Below are 19,193 nucleotides of genomic sequence, written 5' to 3'. Positions count from 1 at the left end.
TAAATACACATCGATATTAACTATGTTTATTCAGGCAGTTTGTATCCCTATTCTGCTGGTTATTATGATTTTGTTTATGTTTCGAAATTTATCTAAACTTCGCAAACTAAAGTATGCTAAGCATTGGTTATTAATTATATTTATTATTAATGATTGTAATTATTAGTTGCATTCAGCTAATGAGAAGCCGTGAAATAAACTGATGAATCCATTTTATTCTTCAAACCTTGTTGTTCTTGCTCTGTTTAAATTTATTAAAGAATCTAGTTACACAACGAATTACTTTACCTAGAAAAATAGAATGAAAAATCACGAAGTTCAACTAAAACTTTGAATGAATGAAAATGTGAACCACTTACAGTTTGAATACATGCGGTAGATTTTGCTAAATATGACGTGTTTACGCTAACATTCATTGATACACAAGCTTCTGTCTGACAGCCTTTATCCTCTATGTGAAACAAAGAATAAGGAACGATAATGAATTAAAAAGTAGACATGAAATATAATAACGTGGCTCTAACAATACAATGTTATTTGATTTAAAACTCAACATTGTAGGTCATTGTTTAGTGAGGCAAATAACTTTCTACTCGAGATTTTAATTTATACTGCTAAGTTATAGGAATAAACTTATTAGATAGTGTTGGGACGATTTGGCATAAATCGTTTGACATTTTTTCCGTGGTAACTTGAGACAGCTTAAAAATGAATATGCCGAGTGATATTTTTGTTAAATATTAATTCCTAGTAATTACAGGCTGTATACGGAGGGTAGCCACTATATTTGCGGCCGATCTGCACATTATTCATACGAATCCTTTCCGCTTATCGTATCAATCTTTCTGATAATATTACTATTCAAGAACGAATTTAATTCAAAGCATACCATGATAAATTTGCTTCCTAAATTTATTTATTCCTTGCCTGGGATTTTTTGTGCATTAAGAAAGATTGCATACGAATATTAGACATGAAAGATTTTTATCGTGTAAATTACAACAACATAATTAAGCGGACAATACTCTTTACAATTATTTATTGATTAGACTTTGATCTAAGACACGGTAATATTTATATGTAAACATGAAAAATATTCTGTTTCATTGATATCGTTAACTCATAAATTGCCTTAATTGGTTAAATATTACTCATACATGCGTATCAATAATACTACCGTATATTAAAGGAAATCCTGACGAAAATCTAAGTGAAAGTATTGTTATTCTCTTATACGCACCTTTTAAATATTAAGTACCTTCTCTGATGGTTAAACATTTTTACAACTTCATCGCAAGGCAAGCCATAACTTTGAACTCTCAAGGCGAAATGAGAAGCAGACCAAAAGACACATTGAGTCGGGAACTGAAGACAAACATCAAAAGAATGAAATCACTTGGAAACAGCTAGAATGGAGAGCCTAAGATAGCATAGGTTGGAGAACCATGGTTAGCAGCTTATGCTCCACAAGAGTTAACAGGTGCAAGTATGGCGTAGAACACGATATCGCAACAAACTACCAATTTTGTGAATTTATATTGTTACCATGTCTCAGTTTGTTTTTTATACTTGTATTAGCCTTTCCTTACTTTTCAATTGTTTATTATCCAATTTATACAGCACCCTTTGACATTTCTTTATTTTGAACAGTTTGGCTTTATTCGAAACACCACCTAATTTATTTTTGTTAATCCTAGTTGCCCATTGAACAGTGGTATGGTTTCCTTTAATTAATTGTACATACTGTATCATGTTATCCACTCTAAAGATGAATTTGTTCTCTGACTGTGTAATTAGTCCAGGCACACTATAAAAACATCATTTTTACGATATCTCATCATATAGTAATGCGATTTTCAATGTAACTCAGTGACCAGGTCGCCATTTTCGAATGGATAACGTAGTAATTATTACCTGTATCTTAAAGATGACCACAAACATATATGAAATGATAACTTTATAAAACATAATAATTCTGCACATTACATATGAAAATTTTGTTGTAAAAAACAGGAAATTAATACAGATTCATATCAAAATGAAATAGAGCGATCATTGTATACATGAAATAACTCCAGGTTCACTATCATTGTTAATTATAAGCAATTAGTTTTTCACACTTCTTTGAGATAAACTTTATGCATATTAAAGCAAATCAATATTACCTTGTCTACAGTATACCGAATAAGGAGACAGTGATTAAAAATACAGGTAACTATTCATTAAATACATCATAAACAATGTGTCATTTAATTCAGTCATCATACCTCATTAGACAAAATACTGTTAGGGTAAACGGGTATTGTATTCTCTTAGGATGAAACATATCTCATCGAAATCATGAACCGATCAATGTTAGATCACCATTGAAAACCTGAAAGCATTGGACGGCCGTTCCGTCATGGTATGGGACTCAACAATAGTGTACATCCACGATCCCGTACACGGGATTCCAACCCAAGACCTTCAGTCTCTCACGGACATTTAACCTCTAGACCACTTGGTCGGTTCATGATTTCAATGAAATTAAACAATCTCCACAACTCCAAACTGGAACATATTTGCATTTGTTGAATACTGATAAGTCATCACTACAATGTTCCGAGCTCTTTGATAGCTTATTTTTACACTAAATTATAACAGATAGTTTACTAGAAATTGTTATCAAAGGAATTAAGTGGTAATCAATGGCGTACAAAGCGAACAATTTCAAACAACGATAATTTGTGGGTAAGACTTACTGAGTTTATTAGTAAGAGCTTCGGCTCCTATATTTTGTGTTTTCATTTGCAAAATCCATGACTGACGTGCGACTTCGATCTGCAGAAAGTAAATTTGAACATTAAACACTCACAACAATCGTTAAATAGAAGAAACAAATCGGAAATGTAATTAACACTGAGTTTAGTTTTCATTATGATACCGACTACTTCATCACTATTATTACAAACTGGAATGATTTATTGCTCGTGATGCAAAATTATGTGCATATTGTACTCACTATAGTTATTTAAATACTCCAAAATATAGTTAAAAATGAATGTAGTAGAGACCTCAGCTATCATATATCAGCATAACTTAACGTTATTTTTTAGTTTTGAAACAGTATATGGACGCTGGAATACAATACAGCATTGTGTACGAACAAGTCTTATGTCATATGATGAAAGTGTAAAATAAACATTAAAGCTTTGAGTAGGGTTAAATAAAGAAAAATGATTATTCGTACCATAGAACCATATCTATTCACGACTAAAAGGTGTTTATAAGTTAAGTTTACTGAAAATAATTAATAGGTAAAAAGAAAGGAAAATTTCTAGATGACAGATTAGAAGGTCGCATAAAATGACTATAGTAAAAGAAACTTGTTGAAATACCTCGTGCGGAGAATTCTATATTGTGCCAAAATATAATATTGAATAAAGCCATTAATAATAATAATAATAATAATAATAATAAAAATAGCTGTCAGTACGAATATTGCCAGACAAACCGATGCAATGGTTTACGACTTGTCAATATTTGCTGAAGAATTGTGAATGTACATCAAAACAAATATTTAGATATATTCGTTAAAAATATTTACTCAAATCCTCTTAAACGCAGTATTAAATACGAAGAAACAGAACTGTCTATAGGTTATCTGGTAGTCGATTGTAATAATATACATACCTACTTACAGATATTCTGCTCGAGTTTAGTTTCAGAAGCCTATCACTATTCAAATAATTAAACTTTTGAAAAAGCCCAATTCATACATTAACGATGCCCATATTGTTGTTTGAACAAACTGGACCATTCACACAGAAAAAGAGAGGAGTCAATATTTACGACTCTTACTTGTTCTGGCAGCTCTTCCCTCCAAAATCGCATTCTCTCTGCTTCTCTCAACTTCATAGCCTAAAACATATCATGCAAAAATACCATACTACTGAGGTTAAATTTAAAAACAAGATGGAATAGAGTGATACCGACTCAAATTTATAGATGAGGTTCGCTGAAAACAAAAAAAATTGCACAAACATGTCAGCTTAATCTTCTCATTACATTATTTAAATTTATCAAAACAGAAACTAAATACAAGGAGTTGACAATTTTTGATGTGTTAGAAGAAATAATGATGTGATCAAAATATATTATTGTTTACGAAATTTGTCATTCCTAAAAACATTTAACGTGACTACTCGATCTGCAGTGTATATTGATACTGACTGGTGTTTAATTGCGTGGGGTTGGATTTCAATGGTTAAGCTAATTAGTTTACAATTAATTCAGTCACAAAATAAAAGGCAATTTGTTTACTTACAGCTTGGATAACGATTATAAATTAGGCACAATCTATAGCATGTTGAATAACAGTGTATGTGAATATACAATTAAAGAATGGTTGGTTTAAGGTGAATTTTAAACTGTTCGTTAATCCATGAAAATATTTTACCATGGAACTTAACACAAAAATTTGTTTCCTTAACTACTCATGAAATCCTATGAGTAAAACACGCCGAAATGTTTTTTTAGATCACACATCCATCTATGTTAGACAACACTGAAAAAACTGGAAAGTCGTCTCATTTGAGAATGGGACTCTTCAGCAGTGAGCATCCACGACGTCGCAACCGCCGATCAAACTCAGGGCTTCTGATCTTGCGAGCAACCACTTAATCTCAAAACCAATGGGCTACTATCCAATGGTGTAAAAGTACAACTTCAATCAACCCGCGATAATGCGCAAATATCCCCTTTTGTCTTCGGTGAGTACCTTCTTCATGCCGCAAACTGTTGTGCCGCACTGTACAAGGCTTTTGTCTGGGCACGAGGGCAGCATCATAGCCCTCACACAATTAAAATGAAATGACAATGATTACTGGATATACTATTCGCACTCCTTTTACAATACAAACAACCCATAACCATTTGATAACATTCACTTCTATTTTTATTTTTTGCACTACGTCACTTATCCACCTTCTTCCATTCTCGCCTTGCGTATTTTTATTTTTCAACTTATACTGCAACTCGCCCATGGTGGAAATTCAGTTCTATTTAAACGATCTCGAGTCATTTACGAGTCGAAAATTGAATGCTACCACCGAATACGAATACAGAAAAAGTTTTTCTGAAACCACGTGCACCATTCAAACTGGCTTCCTTCAACGTTTGCACACTAATGCAGATCGGACAACAGATAAGGATGGCTATGCCTTTGGAAAGTCATAATATCGACGTCTGTTGTCTATCCGACACTCGTATTGAAGACCCTGGTGAAGTAATACTAATCCTCACTCGATTTGTCGCTTCAAAAGGCTTGTTTTACATGCGTTTATCCGAGGACCCTGTGGCATCTTCTTCTGGTCTTGTTGGCGTTAGTATCGCACTAAGCGCTAGAGCTGAGACAGGACTAATTGATTGGATCCCCAATAGCGGTCAGTTATGTGCCGTTAGATTATAAAGTTCCATCAAAGTGAGAACAAATTGGTATCAGAATCGATGTCTTTTCGGCATATCCGCCTATACCCCGACAAACTGCAGCTCGGATGAGATTAAGGATGGGGGAATTGTTGGTAGCAGGACAGATAAAGGGGACCATCTACTGCAACTGTGTGCAGAGTATAACCTGTTTCTGACTAGCATTAACTACTTGCACAGTCATAACCGATGAGCCACCTGGCGTCTTACCTCTGCATCTCAAACTTGGACTCAGATTGATCACGTCGCGATCAGCTACCGCTGGCGTGGTTGTGTACAAGACTGCTGCTCCTTTTGGAGTACTTGTCTGGACCCTGACCATGCACTGGTCTGTGCCAATAATACCTTGCTTTTCAGTGGCCAACAAATTGATAGTCATAAACAGATTGATGTCATTAACTTGGTTGCAACTTCATGACGCCGCTTGCGGCTTCGCAAAACGTCCCGCTTATAAGCACTGGTTTTCTTCTGGCTCCTTACAACTCATCGAAGCCCGTCAGCCTACTCCGGGTGACCGTGAGTATGACCACAAACGAAGGCTGTTACGTAATTAAATTGGGCAAAGCCTGCGTAAGGACCGAGAAGCCTGGTGGTCGGAGCGTGCTAATGAGATGGAAGAAGCAGCTGCATCTGCTAACTGCCGGAAGCTCTTCCAACTCATCCAAGCCACTGGCAGCAAGACGTCTGGCGTCAGCGAAACAATCTGTGAGGATGACGGGATGCCAATCACTAACATCTGTCGACGTCTTGGACAATGTTCAGAGTTCTTCGAAGGGCAGTTCAACTGGCCTGTTGCTCCGGCGACATCAACCAGACTGTCCTGAATTACATAGGCGGTGACGACTGATCCACCAAACGAGGCGGAAGTCCGCAAGGAACTCCAATTCTTAAATCGCTACAAATCACCGGGCCCAGAAGACTTACCTCCAGCTCTTTTTAAAGATGGTGGCGACTTTCTGGTTAAGGAACTGACCGTGTTGTTTACAAAGGTCTGGGAGTTAGAGAGTGTTCCAACGTCATGAAATGAGTCGATAGTTGTCCCTATCTTTAAAAAGGGTTCACGTTGTTCCTGTAACAACTAACGGGGGGGGATAAGTCTACTTCCGATTGCGTCCAAACTATTGGCTTCTGTCATACTTCGTAGGTTGTTCAAAACCCGAGAAAGATTGACTAGCGAGGAGCAGGCTGGTTTTCGTTCTGGTCAAGGATGTACTAATCATATCTTCACCCTCTACCAAATGTTAGAACACTGTCATACTCATCGCAGGCCAACAATCGTAGTGTTTCTTGACATTAGGGCTGCCTTCTATTTGTTGGACAGGATTGTTCTCTGGTATTGTCTATTGAACATACAAACACCTTTCTCCAATGCTCCATTCAAGCAGTGGGGTTAGACAGAGTTGTTCAATCTCACCATTCCTCTTCAACTTTGCCATCGACGACATCCTGGAAACAGCTCTGATGGATGTAAGTAATAGCGGTGTGAATCTGTTGCCTGGAAAAATACTTCTCGACCTTGAGTATGCGGATGATATTGTCTTACTGTGCGATAATGCCCAAGCCATGCAATCCACACTTAGTCGGTTAGCAAACAGTGTTCATAGGTACGGTATGTGCTTTGCACCTTCGAAGTGCAAAGTACTCCTACAAGACTGGCAGGATTCTCATCCTGTACTCACCCTGGATGGTGAGCAGATTGAAGTAGTTGAGAAGTCCGTGTATCTAGTTAGCTACATAAGTACTGGTGGTGGCGTGAATGATGAGATCGATGCACGTATAGTGAAAGCCAGAGCGGCTTATGCCAATCTGGGCCCTCTTTGGCGCCTTCGTGATGTTAGTCTGGCTGTAAAAGGTCGGATCTACAACTTGTCGGTGAGAGCAGTTTTGCTCTATGCTTGTGAAACCTGGCCTCTCCGAGTTGAGGATGTTAGACGACTCTCTGTGTTCGATCATCGTTGTCTCCGAAGGATTGCTGACATCCAGTGGCAACACCATGTTAGTAACGCGGAGGTTCGGCATCGTGTGTTCGGGCGCAGAGACGATAATTCAATTGGTGTCACCATCTTGAAACATCGACTTCGGTGGCTTGGACATGTTCTACGAATGTCGTCCCAGAGGCTTCCACGTCGTGCATTATTTGCCGACTCTCGGACTGGTTGGAAAAAGCGGAGAGGAGGTCAGTGTATGACATGGTGTCGTGGCACGAAAGAAAGCTGCAAAGGGCTAGCTTCTGTTGGTCCTTCCCGACTCCCTGGCTGGGGTCCGAGAGATGATGCAACACAGTAGCTAGAGACGTTATCAGATATGGCTCAGAATAGAAGCCAGTGGCTGTCCTGCTGTAGCCTTCTTCTACTTTCTTCATAAAAAGTGGTTGTAACTTTCTTAACTGAAAGACTTCTTTCCGGTTGTACCTTTTCGTTTCCCCCATTATTATTATTATTATCAGTATTAGTATTTTCACACTTCCATGCACTAATCTGTGCCCGTTATGGTTTCTTCTTTTGTTCTCTCCGATACACACGTCACTTTCTTTTTCTCTTCCCATTCTCATTGTTATTGTGTGGCGCATATATATCTGGTGCCCCATTTTACCAATGTTTGTGTGTTCAAATAAATAAATAAATATCAGTAGTAAATTCAGAATATTAAAAATACACAGCCAATAATGTGACTTTATATAATAACTGAGAGTTGAAATAATGTTTTTAACAAACACATTTTGAGCCAGTTATCAATCGCTCATACAATGAAATACAAACTATTAGCCCCATTAGATATCTGTACAAAAAATATGCACCACAGTGTACAACTCCCTAAATATAGAAATATACAGAACGATTTCGCTAATCGAAAATTTGATATAGTTATAATATAACTCACCTCCATGACAGCGTTTTCAACAGCCTTCTTAGCAGATATTTGACTTTCTTGATATAAATTCGTAATCCGTTGAACTTCACGTTCCATCTCACATAACGCCTTCCTAAAATGTATAGAGTATTAATACAACACTAATTAAAGTGTCTCTTACTTAACATATACAAATTCATGCACCCAGTTTCAAGCCACACTATTTATATTAGTCTTTAAAGTTAAAATAGGTGTACTGGTGTTAGAACATATGATTTGAAAGAAAAGAGCTTTAGTCAATAACTCATCACTCTATATTAACCAAACAATCTTTATGATTGAATAACTTAAGTATATAAATGAAACAGCTACTATGTACAGATGAACAATATAATTTGTAAACTAACAATATGATAACCATAACTAATTAATACTTCGAAATGGTGAAACAAACGTCACAACATCTAAAAATTCGGTGAGTGGAAACCAGTACAGGAATTATCACAATCCGATTTACTTGGACTTACTACTTATTGCATATTATCGTCATACGTAAATCCGTAAACCGAAAATTGCGTAAGTCGAATAGCAACTGTTATCTCTAGCGATTTTTTTAAAAACCTCGTAATCATTGGTTGAACGAATCAGTGATTGTGTAAGGAATGATAAACTCAGTTACAATTTAATCATAGAATACATTAGGTATCATAAGAGTTATTAACAGTGTTTAACAAAAAAATACTAAAGCAACATTTACTTTAGTCAAAAACAAACCAATGGTTACTGTGGTAAGTCTCAATGCTAATTAGTATTGATGAAAAATAAGTTTTACTATGTGGATTATTCTATCGCGGTAAAACAGAGCACAAAAGTGAACTATTTGCGGACGAAGAACTTTAAATAGCTGCAGAAGAAATATAATAAAGGTAAGTCGGAAGATAAAAAAGTAAGGATAACAAGCCAAAACGATATTAATCACAGCATAGCAGATGATAATATTCTACCAATAATGAAAGGTAGCACGGTTTACGCCGATCTAGGTCATATTTGGTGTCACAATGTTAGTCTGTCTGTAAAAAGTTGGATTTAAAACGCGTCAGTGAAAGCGACTTCGCTCTAGCCTTGTGAAATCTGGCCTTTACGAGTTGAAGAAGTCCGCCGACTCTCTGTGTTCGACGATTGGTGTCTCCAAAGAATTTTCGATATCCAGTGACATCATTTTGTTAATTATGAGGTTCAGATATGTGTGTTCGATAGTAGTGGCGATAACTCAATATGTGTCACCATCACAAAACACAGACTTTGATTTCTTAGTTTACATTGAGCATTATCTGGCAACCCTAGAAGTGGATGGGAATAGCGAAGATGTGACCAGTTCACGACACAGCGTTGTGGTATTAGAGAAATCGGGATAGCTTTCTACGATAGGGATCTGTCAGCCCATTACGACTCCTTAGTTGCGATCCTAAAGATCGTGCACCCACTTTACAGTGGCAAGCGACGATATCAGACGTGGTTTTAAATAAGTAGGCAAATAAAAAGTAACTCCACTTGATTTATTCACTTTTGATAGAATAAATGTATGATAAATAAATAAAGAGAAAGGTAAAGTATAATTAGTCTCAAAAAACGACAGAGCCAATACACCTTATTTAAAGACCGGGATAGCCTGAATGATTTTAAAATATGATAATTCAATTACGAAAGTCAACTTAGTAGTGTATTATAGTTTTATTATCCAATTATTCGGAAGAAGCATTTTCTAACCATCTTTAAGTTACAAACATCTCACTATATGAGGTTTGTAAATTTTATCTCTTGCCTTTTTTATTAAAAGCATCGTTTTCTAGACTAATTCTATGCTTTGATTTCAGAATTTCGCAACACGCGAATTCTGTAGTACGGTTATCAGATTACGAGTATAAAAAGACAATTCAACATATATATTGAAATACCTACTTCATTTCTGTAAGTTTTTCTTCAGCACGACATGCATTAGTTTCTCTTTCATTGGCCCAGTCTGCCTCTAAGCGGCGACGCATTACAGCATATTGAGCTTCACAAACGGCCTTAGCACGATCAACAGCTGCATCTCTTTCTGCTACACTTGCAGCTAAACGTTCACTGATAGTTTTCTCAGCTTCTAGTGCTTTGGCTTCTGCACCAAGTGCAGCTTGTAAACGTGTACGAGTTGTCTACATGATAGGAAAAAGTCGACATGTCAAACGTAAAACAGAAGCCAGTAAAGAGAGGAAAATGTTAGAAGTAAAATAAACTCTACTAACCTGTAACTCTTCTTCCAGGTGAGCATAATCCCCTCTTAACCGTTCTAACTGACCACTTAGTAAGACTTCCCTAGGCCCAGGATTATCGCCGATAGAACGCAAAGTAGATAATTCTTGTTCTAAGGACAGAACACGCTCCTAAAAAAATAGTGGGTGTAATATAAAGGATGCAACAAAGCCCCATTTGAAAAAAGTGAGGTGTTTTTAAAAAGGCACTAATACAGTACAGTACTATGTTGAGAGACTAGGTGGTTGAGGAAATAAGGTTACTTTTATAATGCTATTGACAATGAGAAGCACTAAAGTTCACATGAACATGCATATATATATCTCTAAGTTACCTGTAAAAGTTTAGCTGATTTTTCAGCTTTTTCTAATGCTTCTCTTGATTGATGAAGTTGACAACGTGTTGTGTATAGAATTTCATGAAGTTTAGTTACTTGTTCTCGTTTAGCTTTGTAGTTTAAAAGACAACGTTCCAGTTCATTGCGTAATTTAGCCATTGGCGATTTCGGTGATATTACTGACACTGCAGGAGTACTGGTTAATATACCTTGACGAGTTAACGAATGAAATAAACCATCTTGTTCGTATTCGCACGCTTTGTCTGCAAGATCATCATTATCACTGTGTGGTTGTTTGCTGTCCCTAAAAAGCCGATAATTTTTTATATGATCTAAAAACGTGTGAGCATAAAAGTTCGCAATGTGGTACAAACCTAAATTTTGTTTCCATTAAATAACAAAATATACATAAATGCAGGAAATAAAAGTAATTTTTAAAATTAACTGATAGTTATTTAGAGCTCCTGAATGTCGAATGTAGTAACTACTAAGTTAATGCCCAACGTTTATAAATATGGCATTTTGTAGCAGCTTTAGCAACATAGACCCTGAAAATGTCAGACCTCACCTCACACTAGGGATTCCTGTCTCAGGAGGTAAGGTTTTTAAAGCACAGGGCTGGCACATTACAAACTTCCAATAGAAAGGCAGCGCATGTTCTGCCTCAAAAAGTTGTCCTTTAAGCTCCTTGGTCACCCATCCAGGTCGCTAAGACCATAACCAGTCCAGTTTCTTCCACAGGTGGTTCGCCAAGAAATATCCTCCCATAATGTGGGCAACTGGGAAAAAACAACCGCCCTTAAACCTTTAACAACATTTGAGATCCTTTCTTAGCATACATGTGGAGGGTTTCTTAGTATATTACTGTACCAAGTGGGGCAGTGGCTTAAAAATTAAAGCGCTCAACTTTTAACCACTAAGTTCCAGGTTCGAAACTCGCTCCACTTAATTCGGCAACCAAGTAGTGTCGTTAGCTCTCACACTTAGAGTGAGGCTCATAAGCAAGTATCTGATGATTGAATTAATTAAAAAACAAGTTATAATAAACTTTCAAAGCATACAACAACACAGTCACTTACGAATTTCGGCGGAAGCGACAAGGTCGTTCATTTGAATCCCAACCAGTGATAGTACAATTGTCATCCGCACTGTAAATAGGCCGTTCGATTGCTGAACATGGACGTCGACGATGTAGATTTATGTGGCTGTGTTCGATGGTATCGGCGAACGCAACGGATTTGCCTGAATGGCGTCCTTTTGTCCCAATAGGTGTAAATTCACTTGATTCATACGAAAATTGGTTCTCATCATTACCATTATTATGGAAATAAGCATCTAACTTTAAAACGCTTTCATAAATGCTAACTTGATCCCGAAAATCTCGTAGTTCATCCTGAATACAAAAAGATTATAATAAACTAATATACTTTCAATATATGCTACAAATTACATAAAGATGGATAGTAAGTAGTTAAAAATCCAGAAGAAAACTGCTTAAGATGAATTATCATTTCATTTGAATTTGTTTAGCTGACATTTTAGACTAAAACTAACCTAGTCGGTAGAAAAAAGGTACTTGTTGTATTTTATGATAACATGAAAAGGTACGAATTTTTATGTCACTTTGTATCCATTAATTACCAGTCAGTCACAATATAGAGCCTGTACGTATCTATATAGGTTCAAGTCACCTTTCACCATTAGCACAGAGATGAAATCGTCAGATCAAATCCCAAAATAGGAGAGGTGGTAACAGTATCAGTGGTAATAAGGGAGATTAGGCATCGAAAATACCACTCGAAGAGAGAATATGAAATAGTGAAACAAAAACATAAAAAAGTGTTATGAGGATTTAGACAAAGAATGGATTCACCTGTACTGTTGCAAACAATTTTAAGTCATGTCATTCGAGGTCTCTAACCACCCGTTGGCTCAGTGGTCTAGAGGTTAAGCGCTCGCGCGTGAGACTGATAGGTCCTGGGTTCGAATCTCGCGAGGCGGAATCGTGGATGCGTACTACTGAGGAGGTACACACTAGAACAAAACGGCCGTCGCCCCCAAATGCCCTGGTTCGGCCGAGAGTGGGGAGAGTCTGCTCTCCCTCTCGAAATGCTCTCACATGGCCACACATATATAGCCTCTGACAGGGAAGTCCTACTCACCGACTTCTCGTGGCTGGGGTGTTGCTTACGAAAGTGAGAGGACGAAAAGCGAATGTCCGGAGCTATAACCGGGTTGGTGGACAAGGCGAGTCCACCTAGGGGAGTTGGAAAACCCTGATTCCAAACCAATGGTGCACATGGGCTCCAGTATCCTGAGGGAACAAATGACATATAAATCAATCGTTGGTCACCGGCTATCATGGGACTGCATCTCCTCACGATGCTCCACTGCCTTGTGGATTAGACCTCTAGGTCAAAGGCTCGGGGTGTGGCCCCCTAAGAAAACCACCTGCTTCGGTTTGGGCACCCGGGCAGTATTACAGCCCTCTCGCAAATAAATGAAATGGAACATTCAGCTGACAATTATATTCTCGTTCATACTAGAAACAATTCAATTTGCATTATTATTATTATTATTATTATTTACCATATCGCTAATTCACCCCCTTTTATCCCCAATTTGTGTAACCTTACTCTTCAACCTATGCAGCAGCTCGCTCTTGGTGGAAAATCTGTCCTATCTAAACGATCTCCAGTCACTGTCTGGTTGAAAGTTAATGCTTCCACCGATTATGAATACTGAAGCAGTCTTTCTGAAACCACGTACGCCGTTCAAGCTAGCTTCCTTCAACGTTCGCACACTAATGCAGATCAGACAACAGATAGGGCTGGCTATGTCTTTGGAAGGTCTTAATGTTGACGTTTGTTGTCTATCCGAGACCCGTATTCAAGACTCTAGTGAAGTACTACAAATCCGCTCTCCATCTGTCGCCTCGAAAAGCTTGTTTCACGTGCGCTTATCCGGGGACCCTGTGGCATCTTCGTCTGGTCTTGCTGGCGTTGGTGTCGCACTAAGCGCTAGAGCTGAGGCAGCACTAATCGATTGGATCCCCATTAACAGTCGGTTATGTGCTGTTAGATTAGAAAGTCCCATCAAAGTGAGAAGAAACCGGCGTGAGGAACGGTGTCTTTTCGTCATCTCCGCCTATGCCCCGACAGATTGCAGCCCGGATGCAATCAAGGATGAGTTTTACCACCAGTTAACAGTTCTTCTCCAGAAAGCGCGTTCGACAGATATTGTGGTACTAGCCGGAGACTTGAATGCACAGGTCGGGCGTCTAGGCACAGAAGAGAGTCGTTTAGGTGGCCGATGGGGACTTGTTGGTCGCAGGACAGATAACGGGGACCGTTTGCTGCAACTGTGCACAGACCACAACCTGTTTCTGGCTAGCACTAACTTCCGGCACAGTCATCGCCGATGTGCCACCTGGCGTCCTCCCTCTGCATCTCAAGTCTGGACTCAGATTGATCACATCGCGATCAGCTACCGCTGGCGTGGTTGTGTACAAGACTGACGCTCCTTTTCGAGTACCTATCTGGAGTCTGATCATGCCCTGGTCTGCGCCAATCTCACCTTACTTTTCAGTGGCCGAAGGATTGACCACCACCAACGGATCGATGTTAGTAAACTGGCTGCAACTTCTGTTGCAGTAAGTATCGAGCGGAGCTAGCTTCTAGGCTAGCTACCATCCCACCGAAAAGTATAGATGAGCATTGGTTGCATCTTCACGACGCCATGAAAATGGCGAGTAAAGCCGCTTGCGGCTTCGCAAAACGTCCCGCTTATAAGCACTGGTTTTCTTCTGGCTCCTTACAACTCATCGAAGCCCGTCAGCCTACTCCGGGTGACCGTGAGTATGACCACAAACGAAGGCTGTTACGTAATTAAATTGGGCAAAGCCTGCGTAAGGACCGAGAAGCCTGGTGGTCGGAGCGTGCTAATGAGATGGAAGCAGCAGCTGCATATGGTAACTGCCGGAAGCTCTTCCAACTCATCCGAGCCACTGGCAGCAAGAAGTCCGGTGTGAGTGAAACAATCTACGAGGATGACGGGATGCCAATCACTAACATCTCTCGACGTCTTGGACAATGTTCAGAGTTCTTCGAAGGGCAGTTCAACTGGCCTGTTGCTCCGGCGACATCAACCAGACTGTCCTGACTTACATAGGCGGTGACGACTGCTCCATCAAGTGAGGCGGAAGTCCGCAAGGAACTCCAATTCTTAAATCGCTACAAATCACCGGGCCCAGAAGACTTACCTCCAGCTCTTTTTAAAGATGGTGGCGACTTTCTGGTTAAGGAACTGACCGTGTTGTTTACAAAGGTCTGGGAGTTAGAGAGTGTTCCAACGTCATGAAATGAGTCGATAGTTGTCCCTATCTTTAAAAAGGGTTCACGTTGTTCCTGTAACAACTAACGGGGGGGGATAAGTCTACTTCCGATTGCGTCCAAACTATTGGCTTCTGTCATACTTCGTAGGTTGTTCAAAACCCGAGAAAGATTGACTAGCGAGGAGCAGGCTGGTTTTCGTTCTGGTCAAGGATGTACTAATCATATCTTCACCCTCTACCAAATGTTAGAACACTGTCATACTCATCGCAGGCCAACAATCGTAGTGTTTCTTGACATTAGGGCTGCCTTCTATTTGTTGGACAGGATTGTTCTCTGGTATTGTCTATTGAACATACAAACACCTTTCTCCAATGCTCCATTCAAGCAGTGGGGTTAGACAGAGTTGTTCAATCTCACCATTCCTCTTCAACTTTGCCATCGACGACATCCTGGAAACAGCTCTGATGGATGTAAGTAATAGCGGTGTGAATCTGTTGCCTGGAAAAATACTTCTCGACCTTGAGTATGCGGATGATATTGTCTTACTGTGCGATAATGCCCAAGCCATGCAATCCACACTTAGTCGGTTAGCAAACAGTGTTCATAGGTACGGTATGTGCTTTGCACCTTCGAAGTGCAAAGTACTCCTACAAGACTGGCAGGATTCTCATCCTGTACTCACCCTGGATGGTGAGCAGATTGAAGTAGTTGAGAAGTCCGTGTATCTAGTTAGCTACATAAGTACTGGTGGTGGCGTGAATGATGAGATCGATGCACGTATAGTGAAAGCCAGAGCGGCTTATGCCAATCTGGGCCATCTTTGGCGCCTTCGTGATGTTAGTCTGGCTGTAAAAGGTCGGATCTACAACTTGTCGGTGAGAGCAGTTTTGCTCTATGCTTGTGAAACCTGGCCTCTCCGAGTTGAGGATGTTAGACGACTCTCTGTGTTCGATCATCGTTGTCTCCGAAGGATTGCTGACATCCAGTGGCAACACCATGTTAGTAACGCGGAGGTTCGGCATCGTGTGTTCGGGCGCAGAGACGATAATTCAATTGGTGTCACCATCTTGAAACATCGACTTCGGTGGCTTGGACATGTTCTACGAATGTCGTCCCAGAGGCTTCCACGTCGTGCATTATTTGCCGACTCTCGGACTGGTTGGAAAAAGCGGAGAGGAGGTCAGTGTATGACATGGTGTCGTGGCATGAAAGAAAGCTGCAAAGGGCTAGCTTCTGTTGGTCCTTCCCGACTCCCTGGCTGGGGTCCGAGAGATGATGCAACACAGTAGCTAGAGACGTTATCAGATATGGCTCAGAATAGAAGCCAGTGGCTGTCCTGCTGTAGCCTTCTTCTACTTTCTTCATAAAGAGTGGCTATAACTTTCCTAACTGAGAGAGCTCTTCTGGTTGTACATTCAGTTCCTCCCATCATTACTCTTCTCCTCTTCTTTTTTTTCCTTCTTTTATATATACGCATCTTCTTCCTTCTCCCATTCTTATTATTTTGTGTGGCGCATATGTATCCGGTGCCCTTTGTACCAATATATATGTGATCAAGTAAATAAATAAATAACCACCCGTTACGATAATCACGCGGACCCCAACCAGGTAGTCCGTACCTATTAACATAGCTAGGTCCAATTTTCGGTGACGTCATGGACTGATGCCATGTTTTGGTTTGGTCACCCCCAGCATTCTTCCAAACTACTCCTATACCAGAAAGCATCGTCCGTCGAGATAGACGGTGGTTGGATATACGTAACAAATATCCCAACCACCTCAGTGTGTGGCCCATATGTATCTGGTGCCCCTTTGTACCAATATGTATGGGTTTAAATAAAAATAAAATAAAAAACCACCTCAGTTGATGATATACTGTGGTGTGGTCTACTTATATCCATATAAGTAGTATATGGTGTTGGTCAGACATAGAATGTATTTTGCCAGAAGACCGATGTGCAAAGAACTGAAATGAAGCGCAATCGTTTGGAAAATGCATGAGCAGTGAAATTAGAGAAGAAACAGAGAAGATTGAAACAATTGGTTGTTAATTTGCAAATTGACTGTTCATTGTTTGGTTATCAGAATTTACTGAGATAGTCTGTAATGTTTGCTTAAATACATTCGATTGTCCCCAACTAGTGTTTTGCTCACTACATTTGGTGTCGCTGCCAACCAGAAGGAGGAAGGGTGCTGTTCTGCGGACGCCGCTGCGGGTCTGGAGTGGAGGTGCTAGTTGGGGCAGTCTGGTGAGGAGAGGTGGCGTCGAGTGGAGTGTTCTGGCGGGGCGACGTTGGCTGTAGCGGGTGCTGTCGACGGAGAGGAGCAGTGGGACGTGCGGCTGCTGGGCGGACATCGGATGTAGATGGCTCAGCAGGCCGGTGGAGTACGGGTGTTGAACGTCCCAGGTGCCGGGTGGATGCGGATGTTGGTGCCCCGGCAGGTCGACGGAGCTACGGAGGTCAGCGCGCCGCAGACTCGACATTCTGACGGAGAGTTTGGCACAGACTGCAGTGAAAGAAGATAGTGGCGTGGCGAGCAGAACCACCGCATGGTCGAATGCCTTAAAGGGGGGACGAGTGTGGTGTGGTCTACTTATATCCATATAAGTAGTATATGGTGTTGGTCAGACATAGAAAATGTATTTGCCAGAAGACCGCGTGCAAAGAACTGAAATGAAGCGCAATCGTTTGGAAAATGCATGAGCAATGAAATTAGAGAAGAAACAGAGAAGATTGAAACAATTGGTTGTTAATTTGCAAATTGACTGTTCATTGTTTGGTTATCAGAATTTACTGAGATAGTCTGTAATGTTTGCTTAAATACATTCGATTGTCCCCAACCAGTGTTTTGCTCACTACATTTGGTGTCGCTGCCAACCAGAAGGAGGAAGGGTGCTGTTCTGCGGACGCCGCTGCGGGTCTGGAGTGGAGGTGCTAGTTGGGGCAGTCTGGTGAGGAGAGGTGGCGTCGAGTGGAGTGTTCTGGCGGGGCGGCGTTGTCTGTAGCGGGTGCTGTCGACGGAGAGGAGCAGTGGGACGTGCGGCTGCTGGGCGGACATCGGATGTAGATGGCTCAGCAGGCCGGTGGAGTACGGGTGTTGAACGTCCCAGGTGCCGGGTGGATGCGGATGTTGGTGCCCCGGCAGGTCGACGGAGCTATGGAGGTCAGCGCGCCGCAGACTCGACATTCTGACGGAGAGTTGGGCACAGACTGCAGTGAAAGAAGATAGTGGCGTGGCGAGCAGAACCACCGCATGGTCGAATGCCTAAAAGGGGGGACGAGTGTGGTGTGGTCTACTTATATCCATATAAGTAGTATATGGTGTTGGTCAGACATAGAATGTATTTTGCCAGAAGACCGATGTGCAAAGAACTGAAATGAAGCGCAATCGTTTGGAAAATGCATGAGCAGTGAAATTAGAGAAGAAACAGAGAAGATTGAAACAATTGGTTGTTAATTTGCAAATTGACTGTTCATTGTTTGGTTATCAGAATTTACTGAGATAGTCTGTAATGTTTGCTTAAATACATTCGATTGTCCCCAACCAGTGTTTTGTTCACTACAATACTATCTCATCAATCGATTTCCCATCTTTACCTAATATTCTATTTCTAACTCAGGCATTGCTTACTCCGAGGTAACCGCATCCCAAACATGCTTGCGTTGTTCCTTAATGTGGTCAGAAGACAGAACTTTGTCAGCGTCTTCACGAAACGGAAATATATCAACTGCGTATTCTAAGTAAACAAGTGAATCTCCTGGTAGAAGATCAATTCCTAAAAAGTTAGACGATAAAAGTATTATCTCTAAAAGTATGTCTATGACAAAGTTAAATGTAAATGGAGAAAGTGGACAAGCTCGAAGCAACCGATTCCGACGACAGTTCGACATAGGTTCGGACTCGACCAGTAG

The 19,193-nt window shown here is 40.3% G+C and overlaps 1 protein-coding gene across 1 annotated transcript in view; it reads right to left on the bottom strand.

Annotated features, from left to right (window-relative positions):
* Positions 1-19,193, bottom strand: part of Smp_170590 (putative cation efflux protein/ zinc transporter) — a gene marked incomplete at both ends in the record, with an annotated part of 79,673 nt that overhangs the window by 45,398 nt on the left and 15,082 nt on the right. Inside the window, 8 exons of the mRNA XM_018795011.1 lie at positions 360-451; positions 2,742-2,820; positions 3,841-3,900; positions 8,347-8,449; positions 10,276-10,511; positions 10,602-10,739; positions 10,943-11,249; positions 12,025-12,338. Of these exons, the coding sequence (XP_018649366.1) occupies positions 360-451; positions 2,742-2,820; positions 3,841-3,900; positions 8,347-8,449; positions 10,276-10,511; positions 10,602-10,739; positions 10,943-11,249; positions 12,025-12,338 (1,329 nt within the window). The remainder of the gene's footprint in view (positions 1-359; positions 452-2,741; positions 2,821-3,840; positions 3,901-8,346; positions 8,450-10,275; positions 10,512-10,601; positions 10,740-10,942; positions 11,250-12,024; positions 12,339-19,193) is intronic.

The sequence above is a fragment of the Schistosoma mansoni genome, chromosome 1 (genome assembly GCF_000237925.1).
Source record: "Schistosoma mansoni strain Puerto Rico chromosome 1, complete genome".
NCBI lineage: Eukaryota > Metazoa > Platyhelminthes > Trematoda > Strigeidida > Schistosomatidae > Schistosoma > Schistosoma mansoni.
The sequence above is the reverse complement of the archived record's forward strand: the minus strand, read 5'-3'. Positions and strand labels throughout refer to the sequence as shown.